This window comes from Copadichromis virginalis, linkage group LG7, assembly GCF_057382275.1.
Source record: "Copadichromis virginalis isolate Kocher_CV1m ecotype Utaka linkage group LG7, C_Virginalis_male_GT1.1, whole genome shotgun sequence".
Taxonomy (NCBI): Eukaryota; Metazoa; Chordata; class Actinopteri; order Cichliformes; family Cichlidae; genus Copadichromis; species Copadichromis virginalis.
This window is the reverse complement of record NC_140624.1, coordinates 68930321-68948653: the sequence shown is the minus strand read 5'-3', so window position 1 is coordinate 68948653 and position 18333 is coordinate 68930321. Positions and strand designations below refer to the sequence as shown.

The window sequence follows — 18333 nt, the reverse complement described above, 5'->3', positions numbered from 1 at the left end:
TCCATCCATCCTCCCATCCATCCATCCATCCATCCATCCATCCTCCCATCCATCCATCCATCCATCCATCCATCCATCCATCCATCCATCCTCCCATCCATCCTCCCATCCATCCATCCATCCATCCATCCATCCATCCATCCATCCTCCCATCCATCCATCCATCCATCCTCCCATCCATCCATTCATCCATCCTCCCATCATCCATCCATCCATCCTCCCATCCATCCATCCTCCCATCATCCATCCATCCATCCATCCATCCATCCTCCCATCATCCATCCATCCATCCATCCATCCTCCCATCCATCCATCCATCCTCCCATCATCCATCCATCCTCCCATCATCCATCCATCCATCCATCCTCCCATCCATCCATCCTCCCATCATCCATCCATCCATCCTCCCATCATCCATCCATCCTCCCATCATCCATCCATCCATCCATCCTCCCATCCATCCATCCTCCCATCATCCATCCATCCATCCTCCCATCATCCATCCATCCATCCTCCCATCCATCCTCCCTCCCATCATCCATCCATCCATCCATCCATCCTCCCATCCTCCCATCCATCCACCCATCCAAGCTCCTCCCAAATAACTGAATTTCTAACCATCTCTACAGAAGAGGCCAGCCACTCTTTGGAGGAAGCTCATTTCCGCCGACTGTATCTGTGATCCATCTAAGCTGCTTTCTCAGAGAGATGTATTGGACCCCAGCACAATGACACCTGCTGGTCTGAGTCTGGTCTTTTAGCTTAAAATGTTTTTGTGAACAAGTTCTTATGATATGGTAAAATAGAGAATTTTTATGATAAATCGATGAGATTGGGGAGTGGATCCTGCTAAACCAATCATTTGACATATTGCTTCATAGAAATGATACGACCTCCATACATGTCCAAAATGTTAGCATGTTTGCTGCCACGTCAAAATAAGTTGGTGAAATTGAGATTCTGAGGTTTTGTGCATGATTCTGGTTTAACACCATGGATGTGGGCACTGGGAAGGTGCCTCCTCTTCAGAGACTGAATGTGTCCTCTGTTTCCCGACAGAATTAACATCACCACCTCTGCGGCTGATTTTTCTGTTTCATGTTGGTGACTTTGTACCAGAAGTCTCTAAATACGTTCTTGATCAAATGCTTTTTAAAACATCAAACAAAGACACGTGTGTTTAATTACTCACCTGCCATAACCTAAATCAGCGGTCCCCAACCCCCGGGCCTCGGACCGGTACCAGTCTGTGAGTCGTTTGGTACCGGGCCGCGAGAGTTGAGGCTCAGGTGTGAAATTTTTGGTTTTCAGGGTTTTTATCGGTTTCTAGCGTTATTTTATTATCGTTTTTATCATTAACTCGGATTGCATCCATCCTTCGCCCCCAGGCACCTCCTCCAGCTCAACCAGGATGGGATTTTAGACACTTTGTGTAAAGTTGAGACAGGTGGCATGTCTCACAAAGTGGCATCATTTCAAGCCCTGGGGTGATAGCTTTCCTGGTTTTCCAGATTTACTTAAATTTTGACAGATTTGCAACTCAGATCTTTAGTCACACCCGCGTGCACTTTTTGAACAAATCATAAAATAACATATATGATGACGTCAGGTAAAAAGATGCTGCAGCCTCAGACTTGATCTGAACAGAGCTGTTTCCACAGTTTACTACAACACGCTTGTAAGATTTTAATGTGGCTGTTTTCCTGTTTGGGTTTTATGCTTATTGCCTTTAATGTATTTATATTTATTGCTCCCTCAGGTCCCCGAGGAATCCAAAGCAGAAGATCATCAAACGGGTCATTGGCCTGGAGGGAGACTTCATCAGGTAGGAAGAAGCTTCTTTTTTCTTTGCTGACAATCCAACCGAGGCGTCGCAATTACAGCAGCAGCTACAGCGTTTCACATCAGATCTGTGCTGCGAGGGAGCGAACGTGTCGCCGCATCGTGCTGCAGTCGAGACATTCGCTTCACCAGACGAACTTCTAATCAGAGCAGCTGGCATCACCTCATGGTGAAAATAAATCACTAGCGTGTTCTCACGTGAGCACAAACTCTTCACTACATTTAGAAACAGACTTTTGTTGTCACCATATTTTTAGTCTTTATGATGACGGGACACGTCCTTCCTGCCAGTCTGAGACTCTCAGACTCTGATTATCTGCAGGTGGTCTACGCGTTGTAATTAAACGGACGTAACAGTAATGTTCCTCTATTTGAATAACTGTCACCTTTAGGTGTGTCTCTCTTTATGTGGGACTGCATAACATTTTAATGTCTTATCCTTCTGTCACACACACTGAGACAGTATCCCGTATTTCGATCGGCTCTTGTTTACAAAATAGTCTAATTAAAAAAGGTATTTAATCAGAGAGTGAAACATCTTTTTGCTAATCACTTTAACTCAGTGGAAAAACAGCATGCAGTGAAGGAGCAGAAGCCGTATCTTTACTGCCAGACACCCATCTGTTAGCCCACGGACAAAGCTGCTGAGAGTGAACTTCTTTGGGGAGGAGCAGGAGTGGACGCTGGGATGTCCAGCTGTGGCGAGGCCCACACAAAGCTTAAAGATACAGAGCATGCTCCTGCAAGGTAACCGCCGGAGATGGCAGGAGGCCCAGATAACAAACACAGGGCATAACCTAAAACTGGGAAGATCCACATGGGAGTCACAGGGTTGATACCTAAGGTAGACTAGGTCACTGATAGATAGAAAACAGTCCACTAACCAGTAATAAACAGGCTTCCTCCGTAGTGTCCAAGTGAAGTGTCTCTAAATGGTCCAGATAAAGGTAACAAAAACACCATGAAAGATAAAAGAATAATTATCAAAAAAAGAACAAAATCCTTCTGACCAGCCAATGATGGCACCTCCCCTTCTCCGAAACACCATGTACCCCCCAGTGTGCCACCCCCAGAGGACCCGTCTTTTATTTCTGTTCATATTTTCATTTTCATTCATTCATTTCTTTTCTCTCTTTCCCTCCTCCTCCTCCTTCCTCTCAGTATTATTTTAGTTATTCTCAGTGTTAGTAGAAGTAGTTCAATTCAATTCAGTTTATTTACACAGCGCCAAATCACAACAGCAGTCGCCTCAAGGTGCTTTATATTGTGAGGTAGATCCTACAATAATACATACAGAGAAAAACCCAACAATCATATGACCCCCTATGAGCAGCACTTTGGCGACAGTGGGAAGGAAAAACTCCCTTTTAACAGGAAGAAACCTCCGGCAGAACCAGGCTCAGGGAGGGGCGGGGCCATCTGCTGTGATTGGTTGGGGTGAGAGAAGGAAGACAGAAGGAAGAAGCACCCTCACAAGTGTACGGTGTGAGGCTGGCCCATAGCGTGCCTCACCTCTTGTCTTATGAGAGCTGGGATAGGCTTGGATAAGCTCTTAAGAAAGTGGAAGTAAAAGGAAAGACAACAACATGAGGGTTGGTCCTTCAAAATAAAACAGGAAGTAAATCAAAGTTGGAGAACACAGGAGGCAAAAGAATAAATAAAATCCAAGAATGTGTGTTTAACCACACAAAGGACGAGTAAAGACCAAGGAAAATGGAAGCAGAAGCAGATAACAGACAAACCATCACAAAGAGAGGTCGGCGATCCTGATCTGATCACCTTGGTGTTGGAGGAACTAACTTTTCCATCATCTGCTAACACAGCTGAAACTGTAAGACCACACTTTAAGAAAAAAGGTTTAAAATGCGTGTCGCGTGCTTCATGTGTTCCTGCCATAACATCAGAGTTGCATTCATTTCTCAGAAATTAAAAACAGCTGTGGGGAATCACAGGAGGTGGAAATTTTAATTGTTTTTGCAGTTTTCACCGACTTTTCCCTGATAACTCCTAGTTTAATGAAAAATATAGGCAGACGCGAACTTGCCATTAATTTCATAACCGCTTCATTCTCATCTCTTTTCGTCGCCTCCAACTGAATAATGAAAACAAGCGAAATAAACGAATGTGCCAGCGTTCGTCAGATTCAGCCCAACTTAATGAGTCAGGGGTTACTGAGTGACATTTACAACAACTGAATGTGTCGCAATAACTCACAGAAAACATGGAAAAGTGTCTGAAAAGCTCTTATGAGTGGTATAAATCAGCACACGACTACGCCCCTTAAAACATGACTTTTTCCTGCTTTTTGTGATGATTAAAAGTGAAATAATACAGAGAGACATTTAAGCCATAAATTAAATTATTTATGTTTGCAGTCAAAGACTTTCTTCTAATTCTGTGATGTTTTTGCACATATATTTACCTCCACAGGAACGGTTTTCTATATTTCAACATAAATCACCTCAAACTAAAAAGTTGTGAATTTCATATTGATGATAAAAGTCTTGCAAGGTGCTTTATGTAATATTTGAGACACTCCAACATGAGGAAGAACTGGGTCCGGCTCAAGCAAGGGCAGAAGGACGCGAAATAAGGAACCTCGACTGGAGTTTGGGGGGAAAGAGAGGAAGGAGGAGCATGGAGAGACCACAAAGAACAAACACGATGCAAGATGGCAATAACATACAGTCTGTTTGTGATAGTACAACAATTAATGGATATTGTTCACCAAAAATTGCAAGTCTGTTGCCATCTGTGGAAAATCTATTATTGTCTACATCAGAAAGGCACAGTAAAAATTCAGAATCGAGCCAGAACATCATAGATCGTAGCTTTGAAACTCAAACTCAGAACTTCCTCCACAAATCATCATGTCGTAGCTGCAGAATCGGATTTAACTGAAATATGATATAGATGCTCAGCAACATTGCTGTTAGATAGCAACATAACCATACCATACTGGAATACAACCAGTTGCCAATAGCTGGATCGAGTTCCACAGACTGACTCAGATTGATTGCAACCTGCTGGAAATCTGAGTTTATGAGTTAGACAGCAGTAAATTGCAATCCTTTGCCAAAATGCTACGTCCAGGTGAGCAGAATCAACTTTTGGGGGGATTTGAAGCCTAATCTTGAAAGTAGAGATAGTGTCTGTCTCCTGAATCCAAACTGGAAGCTGGTTCCACAGAAGAGGGGCCTGAAAACTGAAGGCTCTGCCTCCCATTCTACTTTTAAATACTCTAGGAACAACAAGTAGGCCTGCAGAGCCAGAGCGAAGTTCTCTAATAGGGTGATATGGTACTACAAGGTCATTTAGGTATGATCATTGAATACTGTGTGAAAAGGATTCTTGATTTCATAGGGAGCCAGTGAAGAGAAGCTAACAGCCAATCAATACTGAAAGTAACACCTGTGTGAACCAAAGACAGGCTGAAATTTAAGACATTAGACTTGCTCGTTAATTCCACTGATGCTTGATTCTTCCCCCGGTTTGCCTCATGTGTAGTTGTTAGGGGCATGAACCCTGGACTTCAGTGAGACATCTTGCCTCTGGGTCTACAGAAAACTAAATACAAGAATAGAAAAATTAAAAGGAGGAAAAAAGTAGAATCAGAATCATGTGATGAATGAATCTTTGGTTTTTTTTGCTATTTATAGAAAACTTGAAAGGCTTCTAACACTTTATCCTGAACATCTCGTTCTCACGTTAGAGTTTCCTTCACATTTTTAAACATCCTGAACAAGCAGAGTCTCCAATCATCACTACTGTTGATAGAAAACACCTGCTCCTCCTCCTGGTGCAGCTTTTGTAAGTAAGTAAAGTAAGTAAAATTTTATTTATATAGCACATTTCTAGATAGACATCACAAAGTGCTTTACAGATATAACAGATTAAAAGACAAAAAACAAACAAAGTTAACAAAAAGCAATTTTAAAAAGATAAGTTTTTAGCTGTTTTTTAAAAGTAATCAATGAATCAACGGATCGTAGGTCCTGAGGAAGGGAGTTCCAAAGTCGAGCGGCCACAGTAGCACAAGCTCTATCACCCCTAGTTTTCAGTCTCGTATACTGAATGACAAGTAGGCCCTGACTACTCGACCTCAGAGACCTACTAGGGGCATAGGGCTGCAAAAGTTCAATAATATATGGTGGTGCTTGTTGTTGAAGAGCCTTAAAAGTTAAAACCAAAATCTTAAAATGGACTCTAGATTCGACAGGAAGCCAATGTAACTGCATAAGCAACGGTGTTATATGTGAATATTTAGAAACTTTCGTCAAAAGTCTTGCTGCAGCATTCTGAACGATCTGCAGACGCTCCAAGGAACCTTTGTTTAAACAAGTAAACAGGGAATTGCAATAGTCCAGTCGTGATGAAATAAAAGCATGAATAACAATCTCCAGTTCGGTATAGGATATTATAGAGCTCAATTTAGAGATATTTCTTAAATGATAAAAGCAAGACTGAACAAGAGATTTAACATGACTATCTAACGTAAGAGCAGGATCAAGGATAATCCCTAAGTTCCTGACAGATGGTTTTACAAACGCTGAAAGAGGACCAAGAGCATTTATTATACTGGGTATATGTCTATCTGGGGCACATAAGAGGACTTCGGTTTTATTTTCATTTAGTTGGAGGAAGTTTTCAGCCATCCAGCCTTTAATGGTTTCCAAGCACACATTTAAAAGCCGCAGCTTAGAAACCTCCTCCGGCTTAAAAGATATATAGAGTTGGATATCGTCCGCATAACAATGGTAAAAAAATATCCTCAAAAGGGCTCAAAATGTGCTGGAGAGGGAGTAAATAAACTAAAAACAGTAATGGACCCAGCACAGAGCCTTGTGGCACACCAAAAGACAGAGATGCAGAAGATGATCTATACTTAGAAACTGCCACAGAAGAATATCATTCAGAGAGATACGAGGAGAACCATTTCAATGCAGTCCCAGAGACACCGACCCAGTATTTCAACCTGTTAAGTAAAATAAAATGGTCAACAGTATCAAAGGCCGCCGTAAGATCCAACATTAAGAGAACAGAACATTTACCTGCATCGCTTTGTAACAAAATGTCATTAGAAACTCTAAGAAGGGCTGTTTCAGTGGAATGGACTTTACGAAAGCCCGACTGAAATTTGTCGAAAATACTATAATTATCTAAGACTGCTGTAAGCTGCTTAGCCACGATCTTCTCTAAAATCTTAGCGATTACCGGAATTTTTGAAATTGGTCTATAATTGCTAGGGAGAGATGGGTCCAGCATAGGCTTTTTTAACAAAGGATGAATAACAGCAGTTTTAAAATAAGCAGGGACTATGCCTGAAGCCAAAGAAGTGTTAATTATAGTAAGAATGCAAGGACCAGTAGAGTAAAAGACATTTTTGAATAGTGATGCAGGTAACACATCAAGAGAGCAAGCGGATAATTTTGTTGCACTAACTATTTTTCCCAGCTCTGGTAGTGAAACAGGTGAAAAACCTTCTAAAACAACAGGCCGAGCTGGCGTGGGAACAGACAGCGCAGATGCTGAAAAAGACAAGTTTTTCCTTATGTTGCTAATTTTTTCTAAAAAGAAATCAAGAAAAGTTTCACAATCTTCAACAGAGGAGATAATGGCGGCAGGTGGAGCAGGAGTAATAATATTAGTAATAGTATCAAATAAAACTTTAGGATTACCTCTGCTCTTTGTAACCAACTGAGAAAAGTAAGCAGCCCTCGCAACTCTAATAGCACTGTTAAAGGAGGCTAAAAGATCCTTTAAATAGAGGAGATGAACATTTAAGTGCGTTTTCCTCCATAACCGCTCAGCTTTACGACAATTTCGTTTTATAAGACGAATGTTGTCATTTAACCAGGGTACAGACTTAGAAACAAGCACAGGTCTCATTTTAATCGGACAGATTTCATCTAAGATCGAAAGACAATGATAATTGAATAGATCTATAGAAAAATCAACATCGTTTTGTGGGGATAATGTTAAATTAAAAGCATCAGAGAACTTCTGTGCTGTGGAGGGGTTTATAGCACGGGAAATGACTGTCCGATGAACAGGAGACATAGGCTCGCAAAAAGACATATTAAAAAAGACACAATAATGGTCAGAGATAAAAATGTCCTTAGAACAAATAAAATCAATATTCAGACCCAAAGAAAAGACAAGGTCCAGTGTATGGCCTTTGTTGTGTGTGGGGCCAGATACATGTTGGATAAAATGAATTCATAATGCTGGTAAAACTCCTAGCAAAGCGGTCGGACTCATCATCAATATGTATATTAAAATCTCCCACAAGAAGCAATTTAGACAACCTCATAGTAGAGGACAGAAAATCACTAAACTCAGCTAAGAACGAGCTGTTTGGGCCAGGAGGGCGATAAACCAGTGCACAGTGAAAAGGATCCTTCTTTCCGATTTTGATGAGCTGCAGCTCAAAAGACAGAAAGTGTCCAACTTTCACTGGATGGCAGTCTAAACGGCTCCGATATGCCACCGCGAGGCCTCCTCCACGACCAGATCCTCGAGGCTGGCTAATGACAGCGAAGCCGTTTGGGCACATTTCAATAGTAGACGAATAATCCGAACCCCGTTGCCAGGTCTCAGTCAAAAACAGGAAGTCCAGATTTTTAGAAACAATAAAATCGTTAAGCACAAACGATTTATTCGCCAAAGATCGGGCATTAAAGAGCGCCATAGACAGCGGGGTGAAAACATTGTTGTTGGTAGAAGCTCGAGTTTCTCGAGCTAAAGGGCGTAAATTCCCGAGATCAGAGCCTTCATGTTCATATATTCCACTCACCGAGGGGATAAAAAACCAGTCAGCAGAAGAGTTTGGATGAACCCTTCTGAGATAACACGACCTCGGAGAGCCAGGCCCCCTCTATCCAAGTGGGGCCTTGGGAGACGGGTTCCTCTCCATATAGCTGTCATGTGCATAGGCAACAGAAAACGCCCAACATCGCTTTCTAATCAGCCCCCGCCGCCAAAGGAGCCTAAACTTCACCTGGCTGCCTGATCTCTTTCCTCTTCTTCTCCGTAGTCTACGGGGAACGCTGAAAGCGCTGGCCGAAGATTCAGTCACAGGCAGAGGGTGGAAGGTACCAGAGGAATGCGGGAAAAAGTGTGGAGAATGGAAAGTCCCACAAAAGGAAGAGGAAAAAACATCTTTGGCCGTCATTGACGAACGGATGGATAATAGCGTCAGACGGTCGTAGACCAATGCAGCCAGAACATCATTAAAACAGTTAAAAAACAGCAGAGTATAGAGAAAAAACACAACAATAGAGCGAAAACGGCTACACCCGACAGCGGCAAAGCCAAACACAGGCGCCATCATGCCGGAGGTGATGGCCGGAGAAGACCATGTGGCCTGACAGAAGTGGACTGAAACTGACTTTACTCCTACACAGCACCCATGCTATCTTGCATAGATGGAGCGCTTTAGGTTGAAGTTGTAAAATGTTGCTTTTTTTGTTTCTTTCTTTGTTTTTTGTTGCCTTTTGCTGTCATCATGCCTTTTGCTGTCAAGAACATCATCTCTGTAGTGTACTCGGGGAGTAAATCCTCTCCCATCGGCAGAGTTTTTGCTCCTCTGTCAGTCCCAGAAGACGCCAACGTCTTTGCGACGACACTTTCAGACTGACTCACAAAAGATCAGGTCCATCCTGTCGCTGTGGCGGGTGTTTGATGGACAGGAGAGGGGATAACTGTGGATGTCTGTGACATTGTTGATTCATCAACCTCGGGCTTCAGATGAAGAATCAAAGTGTTTATACATTAAAACTGATTTTTGTCAGTTGTCATCAGAACTCTTTGTCTCCCAGAAAAGCATAAAGTCCAGAGCCGGCTGCTCCTCCTTTGTCTCTTTGGTTTCATCCAGTTTGCTCCTCTCTGCCCTCCGTTACTTCCTGAAACTCTGAAAGTCTTTATAAAAATCCTCACCCATTTCAGAGTTTTCCTGACTTTGTCGGCTCTAAATCTTTTCTTCATGGAGTATTTTCCACCATTCCAGGATCTCTTCCTGTTTTGTTTTCTCCAGACTTTTTGGCCTCAGTATTTCTCTCCACCGTCTTCATTGAATATTCGCTCTCATCAGCCACCTGCCTTACATCAGCTCAATCTTCAGCCTCTGAGTTTCCAGGATATATTTTTTAATGCATGAAATTGCTTTACGTAGTGGACGTGAAGCGATACGTTCATATATTCACCAGCTTATTGTCAGACACACTTTATCTGACACCATTTGTGGAGGCCAGTTGCACCCTCTGTTTGACCACTCGTTTGACGATGGCCTGTGGTCACACAGCTGCGTGCCTCAGCTGTGTTTGAACAGCCAGGCTTGCTATTCAAAGAAGTTATCACAACCGGAAAAAACGATGCCCTGAAACTGTGAGAAAATGAACCAAGCGGATAACAAGAAAAAACCCTTCTGGCATGAGTGTTGCGTTGGTGTTAAAACGGCGGGCGCCACGGTTCGTGCAGTTCGTGGTTAAGACACCTCAGGAAGTGACGGGAACACGGGAGTTCTGACACTCGGGGACAAACTCATGGTGCACGACCCTGTGAATGTGGACTACGAGCACTCTCGCTGCCTGATACTCGGATGCTGCAGACTCTTCCACTAAGCTTGTGAGCCGTAGCTTTCATCAGCAGCGATTTAAAGGAGAACCATGCCCTGATTCATCTGTGAAGGTTCTCAATCATCCAGGTGATCGAAGTCTAAGGAGCTTGGAAAGAAAAGTGTGCAGATGTGTTTCTTAACAAGCTCCTTACACACAGATTCAAACTGAGCAGCATTTCAGCTTTTTTATACATCAGATCACAGGATCAACCCTTTTTTTAAAGTTTTTCAAGCATCCTTCAGCTTTTACGCATTTATCCAGCCATGTGCACACCGGCTGAAGGCTGCGTCATTCCACCAGTGTGTTTCTAGTTCCCAGGTTGTAAATTTCTTCTGGATTCTTGTCAGCCTAGCAAAGTCAAACCAGAGAAAAACCAGAACTTTGATTGATTGATTGATTTCTGGAGAAATTTGTTCTTTCTTCTTTTTCTCCATCCATCCATCTTCTTCTACTTCCTTAATTCAGGGTCGTGGGGGCTGGAGCCTATCAGCTTGCGCCCTGGACAGGTCGCCAGTCTGTTGCAGGGTTTCCTCTCCCATTAACCGTCTCACATTATGATTCATGGGTAGACACACTACTCACCAACACTTTGTACACTGTTTAACTTTTTAAACTGCGTCATTCAGGTATGTGGCTGGTATGTGAGGCTGTTTCACGGCCTGCTGGACCTTTACTTCCCATCGTTCACCTCCTCTCTTTTACATTTCGAGCCTCAATGTTCAACATTTTCTTTTCTTTTCTTTTTCTTTAGATTAAAGTGTTTGTCTACAAGATGCATCACTTTATTGCATTGACTATAAAGCGGCTCCCGCTGATAATGGGAGCAGAATTGTTGGCATCATGTGTTGTGCTGCATTTACCAGGAGGCTGAACGCATTAGAGAAAAGGATTTTGGTGCAGCACACCATGAAACTAACATGTCAGAGTGCTGAGAGCAGTGTCGAGCTTTTTTTTCTCTTTCTTGCCTCAAACTGAAACTAGTCGTGTACAGCAAGGACCCAACAAGCAGATGGGATCACAGCAAAGGCTTACCAGAAACTCTCTGAGCTCTGCAGCAGCTCGATTCTTTCCTTTTTCAGCCGTTCTGTTGATGACCCGCTTTGGTCCAAGCTTCAGCTGTGGGACTGACGGGTTGGAGGAAACCTTTTGGTGCATTATGGACACAAATCTGCTATTTAAATCAGATCGAATTGTCCTGATGCTACATTAAGTCTTGAAATTGCACCACTGAACCAATGTAAAGAACACGTGAAAGTTAGGCTGCAGATTGCTATTTATATATTCTTGTATGAGTGCACTGTGTGTGTGTGTGTGTGTGTGTGTGTGTGTGTGTGTGTGTGTGTGTGTGTGTGTGTGTGTGTGTGTGTGTGTGTGTGTGTGTGTGTGTGTGTGTGTGTGTGTGTGTGTGTGTGTGAGAGAGAGACTGAGTCATGCTCTTTTTCCTGGATATCCTTCAGGAGGAAGTGGGAGCTGTTCTCAGCCCTGTTACGCAGCGTTCTCGTGAGGAAATGAGCTCCACAGTTCAGTTAATGAGACACAGCAGGGGAACAGAGCAGCCCCGGCTACTGGCTCTAATACAGCAACTTCCTAAACATCACCGTCTGAACGTTAGACGGCCTTTTATTTATTACCGAGAGCATCGTGTCCCCAGACATTCTCTGTGGCCATTAGCATCACTGTCTTTATTTTTAACCTGTAAATTCAAAGAAAAGAAACTTTGGCAAACTCTCAAATCATGAAACCTTTGGCTGAGTTTATTTTCATCGACATAGGGACATGACACCGACTTGGACTGGTTTTGACAGCCCATAGTAACCATACTATGGAAAGTCTACTACCTCGTGAAGCAAATCTTCTTGGGATTGACCAGCCTTGTTTGGAGCTGTCTCATGCAGTGTAAATGGACTAGCTCTTCTACAGCACTTTTATACCCTACAGGCTTACAATTAAGAACTGACAGACATAAGAAGTTTGAAGGACTGCTAGAGGCCAACATATTCGCTTCTGATGCAGTTTAAGCAACAAAATTTCTTGGTCAGGTTTGCCCAACAAAGATATGTGGTTCAAACCGTGTGGTTTAGGCAGCAAAGGCATTAAAAGCATTAAAACCGCCTGTTAGATTGAGCTGGTTTGGTTTAAACCACAGCTGGGCTTCAGTCTTACGTGGGTTCATTATTATTTACTCTTAGCTGCTTTTTATTGTGTTTTCACCAACTGTGGGTTGGGTCTGATTAGAAATGGGCCTTTCTTATAAGCTTTGTCACACGATAAAAACCGCTGCCATGCTGTTATTAATTACACCTTTAATTTTTTTTCTTATGCCATGAAGTCTTTCAATAAAAACTGCAGATACACTGAGTCAGTGCACAAACAGTTGGAGCAGTTTCCTCCTCTTGATGATTCACTGCTGAATTATCTTTAAAGTTTATGTCTTGAGACAGTTGGCCTATTCTTAGTTCTCCTTCAAATGGACTCGGTCAAATTTCCGCCCCCACGCCTGTCAATCACCTTGACGAGCTGTCATCTGCTCTGAAGCCGAGGCCAGCAGAGTCCATTAAGCCTCCTCATTAGCTGAAGAATGAGACAAGCAATGCAATTAAACACCAACACTGCTCCACTGGGCTATTTTTTTCTGTCCTTCCTCTGATACTCGGAAAAGCAGCAGAGCCAATGGTAAATAGGTAAACAGCCCCCCCCCCCTTTTTTTTCCCAATAAAAATGCACATAAAGATGTCTCATGGTCCCAGTAATGATAAGATTTTATGTCTCATTTTTATATTTCTTCATGTTTTTGCTTTGTCTTTGCACATCACAGTATTTTAGAGAAGGTTTGACCAAAGAGAGCTAAAATTACGCCCCAAAATGTGCTCGTATTACACCAATTTATCTGTTGTTTATTTAATTTTTTTACTGCTCACCTGGGCTCAGGTGCAGCAGCCTAAGCAGAGCAGCCCAGACTTGCCTCTTCCCAGTCACCTCCGCCAGCTTATCCACAGCAACACCGAGGCGTTACCAGGTCAGCCGAGAGACATAATCTGTCAAGTGTGTCCTGTGCCAACCCCAGGACCACCTCCTAACTCGACATGCCCAAACCACCACCAGAGCTGGCTCCTCTGTAGCATCTCTACTCTGAGTCTCTCCCAAATGATTGAACTCCTTGTTAAGATGTATGTGTCCTACTGCGCAAGTGTCCAGTGGGGGTGGGGCATGGCTACGCGCAGGCGGGAAAGGGGGTGGAGAAGTTTGGAGGGTCCGTTTTTTCTGTGGTTGTACAAAAGAAGGCGACCATTAAAGTTGGAGTTACTATGCCAGTTGTGTGATTATTGGAGTACCACTCCTCACCCCGTCTCTAAGGAGAGCCCAGCTACCCTTCAGAGGAAGCTGATTTGCGCCAATTCAATCTCTGTTGTAACTTTATCGCAGATTTTTGTTTGATAACAGCATTTTGGTTATTTTGTAAGTGATTTAAGTGTTAGCCACATGTTTAGTGAGAGCTGTTAATTATAGATTTAATTTTCTGCTAAAATTGAGCATTTAAAAGGTATTTCATTAGAAAACTGCGTTTCCCAGAATCCTTTGTGGTAGATGAAAGTTACTCAGGTTTTAGCTAGCAAGGAAAGTTTCGGGAAGCCATTATATGTTGCTCTGATGTCGAGCAGTTTATTTGTTGTACATTCCCCTTTTTGAAGCCTTATATAAAGACTCGTTTCTACAATTGATGTCCGATCCATTTTTTGGCTAAGTGGATTCGCCACAATAATCTCGTTCTTTCGGTCAGAGCTGAGTTGAGCACAGGTGAGGGTGGGGACATAGATCAACCGCTAAATCAACAACTTTGCAGCTCTCGTCAGCACAACAGCCCGGCACAGCTTACGTATCGTTGCAGCCACTTCACCAATCCATCTGTCGATTTCTCGCTCCCCACAAGACCCAGAGATGCCTAAACTCCTCCACCCAGAGTGGGCACTCCACCCATTTGCAGTTGAGAACCAGGCCTCAGACTTGGAGGTGCTAATTCTCATTCATGCCGCTTCACACTCAACTGCTACCCACTCCAGTGCGATCTAGAGGCCACCACCTGATGAAGCCAACAGAACCAACATTGAGGCAGTTAAACAGCTGCTTGGTCCCTGGAGTGAATGATTCACCCTGGGTCCCTAAAGGCTCTGGATGTTGTCGGCTGTCTTGGTTGACACGCCGCTACAACATTGCGTGGAGATCTGGGATGGTGGTTCCCATCTTTAAGAAGGGAGACCAGTTGGACCTTCCCAGATCCCCCTGTAGTGGGGGGATCCAAACGAGGGTTTATTTGATTTTAGATTTATTTTGGTTCAACTTTCAGCCCCTGTTAATTAAAGTAATCTTAAGAGGTTTGTTTATGGTTAATAATTATTTTATTATTTCTTTGAAGATGAGTTTTCTGCAGGTAGGGCAATGCTGAATTTTGAAAGTTCCTCCCCCAACATGATGGGAATTTATTATGGCTTTCTTATCTTTTGGAAAATTGCTGCAGGACTCCTCGATGAGAGCTTATAATGTGCTTGTGTTTCTTAATTTACTCCTGTTAAAGGACCATGGTATACCACTACTGATGATAACAGAGATATCGGTGTGAATGAGCCTCCTCCTGTTATTAAAATTAGAATTTCATGTCTGGTTTCTGAACACCAAGATCCAGACGGCCAAAATTGAAAAGCTGGAAAAGTCCACATTAAGTCGCCACCTAGAGTCAAGAAGTTTATGTTGTTCATGAGAAGAGAAGATCGGGTGGAGCATCGTAGCACCAAAGCTAATGAATTATTTACTTACCCCGATCACGAGCACGAGTATTGACTGAACAGAATGAGATCCATGGTGTTTAAAACATTTGAGGTGATTTGATAGGATAGGATGCCTCCTGTTTCAGCATAGGAAGAGACCAGGATACACATTTGATTGGATGGAAAAATAATGGCACTTAAACCTAAAATGTGGCATCTGCTTTAAAATGGACAGACAGCTATGAAGCATGTTACAAATGTAAAAGGTGGTCAGTAAAGTCTCATTTTTGAGCTTCTACTTCAGCATTTTGACCAACACCATGTTCGTGATTGGTTCTCTGTCAGAGTAAAGCCAATCTCACCATTCTGCACTTCCTGCAACAAGGACAGTGAGCATGGTGACTTTTAGTTGTAAATTTGCCCTTTAACCTCGAGTGTCTTCCAAACATATGAGGGTGTTGGTTGTTTGGTCCATAAAGGTTCATCTGCTGTTTAATCTGCTGAAGGACTCGTGAGCTTTCTATGTGCAAATGAAAGACTTCTTTCCCGTATGAAGACATTATTTAAGGTGTTATTGTGTGAATCGCTTGGTTGGAGCTGGAGCGACTCTTCATGTCAGTGCTTCCTGCTGGAAGGAGACCTTTAAAGCTTTAACAGACAAATAAACTTTATTGATGTGCTGCTATTAATTCAGATCCGCCGATTCTCCTGCAGCAGGCCACAGGTCGCACTTTGTGTGTCCTGACAGCACCAACGGGAGATTTACGAGCAGCGTGGGCTGTTCGGGGGCGAGTCTGTGAAGCTGTTGTTTCTATGTGGCGGGCGTTTCTGGGCTCAGCTGTGATTCATGCTGACCTGATAGGGTGGTACGGGCTGAGCGTCATCAGCGCCGCCTCTGATATGAAACCCATCACAGGCTGGTTAATTATTCATCCCATCACCAGCAGGTGACCTGTAATTTGCACAGAGGCGTCTGACTCCAACAGCTGCCAGGTTGAATCACATGACGATGGCGTGTTATGATACGTGAACGCGGCGGTACGATCTGCCACTTCCTCTCAGTGTCTGGCGCGCTGCTGCAGGGTCTCGCTATGGTGTTTGCTGGTTGCCAGGCTGGCGCGTGCTGCCTGTCAGAGCGCGGTCGCTTTCTGTGTCACAGTTAGCTGATGTGACCTGATGCATCATGTGGGTGCTGCATGTGTGATGTTACCATCTGAATCAGGAGATGGAGATGATATACACGCTGGATGATTTTAGCAGTACTGTGCAGTACGACAGTTTGAGAAGTCTGCCAAAACCTTTGATCGATACTCTGATCATCACACGAGCTAAAGATCGTCCTCTTTTGTGTTTACGCTGATTCATTTTAATTCTTCGTCGACAGCTTTACTTTATTTGGTACATTAAACAGCCAATCACATGGCAGCAACCTCAAAGCAGATGGACTACAGCAGCAGAAGAGCACACTGAGACCGCTGCTGTCGGCTAAGAACAGGAAACAGGAAACAGTTCACACGATCCCATAATGGAAACACGTTGCGTGCGAGCTTCAGATAGTAGGAGCAGAGTTTGGTTTAAACAGCATGAAAGCTTGGCTCCATCCTGCCCCTCGTCAACAGGTCAGGCTGCTGCTGGTGTGATGGTGTGGGGATATCTTCCTGGTACACACCGGGGCGCTCAGAACTCCACAGCCTACCCGAGTGTTGTTGCTGACCATGTGCATCCCTCCTCCTCCTTCTGATGGATAACACACCGCGCCGCAGACTATCTTGTGCATAGAACATAACGATGAGTTCCCTGTACCCACATTACTTCCACAGGCACAGATCTCAGTCCAGTAGAGCAGCGGTCCCCAACCCCTGGGCCAAAGACCGGTACTGGTCCGTGAGTTGTTTGGTACCGAGTTGAGGCTCGGGTGTGAAATTTTAGTTTTTCAGGGTTTTTATCGTTAACTCAGTTTCCCTGGGTCTTTTCCCGTGTGTTATGAATAAATCTTACAATAATCTCACCTTAAAGGTCGGTCCGTGAAAACATTGTTGGACATAAACCGGCAAAAAAGGTTGGTGACCGCTGCAGTAGAGCGCCTTTAAGATGTGATTTTATGGGAGATTTTCATTATCAGTGACTGTGTGACGTCATCACGGACCAAAATCTCTGAGGAATGCTTCCTTGTTGAATCTGCAACATCAAGAATTAAAGCAGCTCTGAAAGAGGAGAATCAACTGCAGAATGACAAAGGAGCTCAGCAACTTTGCTTTTATAATGAGAATGCAACGAGCTGAGAACTGCAGCGCAGACGAGTCACAGTCGTCGGTGCAGACTGACTCTGATAGGTCGAAATATGTTTGCAGTTATCAGCAAACCTTTGCCGGTCTGTCTGTGAGTAGAGACCGGTTCCAGCCAGCCAACCCGTGCTGTCACCTTGTAATCGGAAGTGGGCGCCCAGGTCGAGTACACCTGGGATAGGTCACCAGTGTATTGCAGTGCTAACAGAGAGAAACAACCATTTATGTTTACATAACATCTACAGTGAAGTTAGAATCGGTAAATATTCTGAAAGCACGTCTAATTATCAGTATTTATTTGTATGAAATATTGTTCAGAGCTGCATGAATTTAGCACCAGCTTTCAGAGTTCATATGTTTTTATCAGAAGTACTTCCAGAAAGAGCTAATCCTGTGTCTCTGGCAGCTTTAGTACTCGGTTTGATCTTTACACAGGACAGTTCAGGAATCCATACATGCTGAGACCCACCTGTAAATCTCTCAGTGCACATATTTCCATCCAATTATGCTGAGCCGTGTCTGTAGTGTCTGACAGCCGATGTCAGAAATCATAGAGCAGACACGCGGACTCGTTAGGAGGGAAAATTAGTGGAAAACTTTATTAGCACTGGAATTTCCCTGCATGAACAGATGGAGATGTAATGATCGTTATCGACGTGTCCGGTCCAAACACCTAATCATCTGAACTGGCCTTGAGGAGCGCAGGCAGCAGGTTTACCTGACCGTGTGGATCTCTCAGCAGCTGTCCACCTCGGCCTCATTAAACTCCTCCCAACCTCTGCTGTAACATCCATCAGCTGCTGTTAACACTGATGGAAGGAGGTGTGT

The 18333-nt window shown here is 43.6% G+C and overlaps 1 protein-coding gene across 4 annotated transcripts in view; it reads left to right on the top strand.

Moving 5' to 3' along the window:
- immp2l (inner mitochondrial membrane peptidase subunit 2) overlaps nucleotides 1-18333 on the top strand; it is a 222933-nt gene that overhangs the window by 176904 nt on the left and 27696 nt on the right. For all 4 annotated transcript variants that reach the window (XM_085464970.1, XM_085464969.1, XM_085464967.1 and 1 more), the window contains one exon: nucleotides 1760-1825. In XM_085464970.1, coding sequence (XP_085321096.1) covers nucleotides 1760-1825 — 66 coding nt within the window. The remainder of the gene's footprint in view (nucleotides 1-1759; nucleotides 1826-18333) is intronic.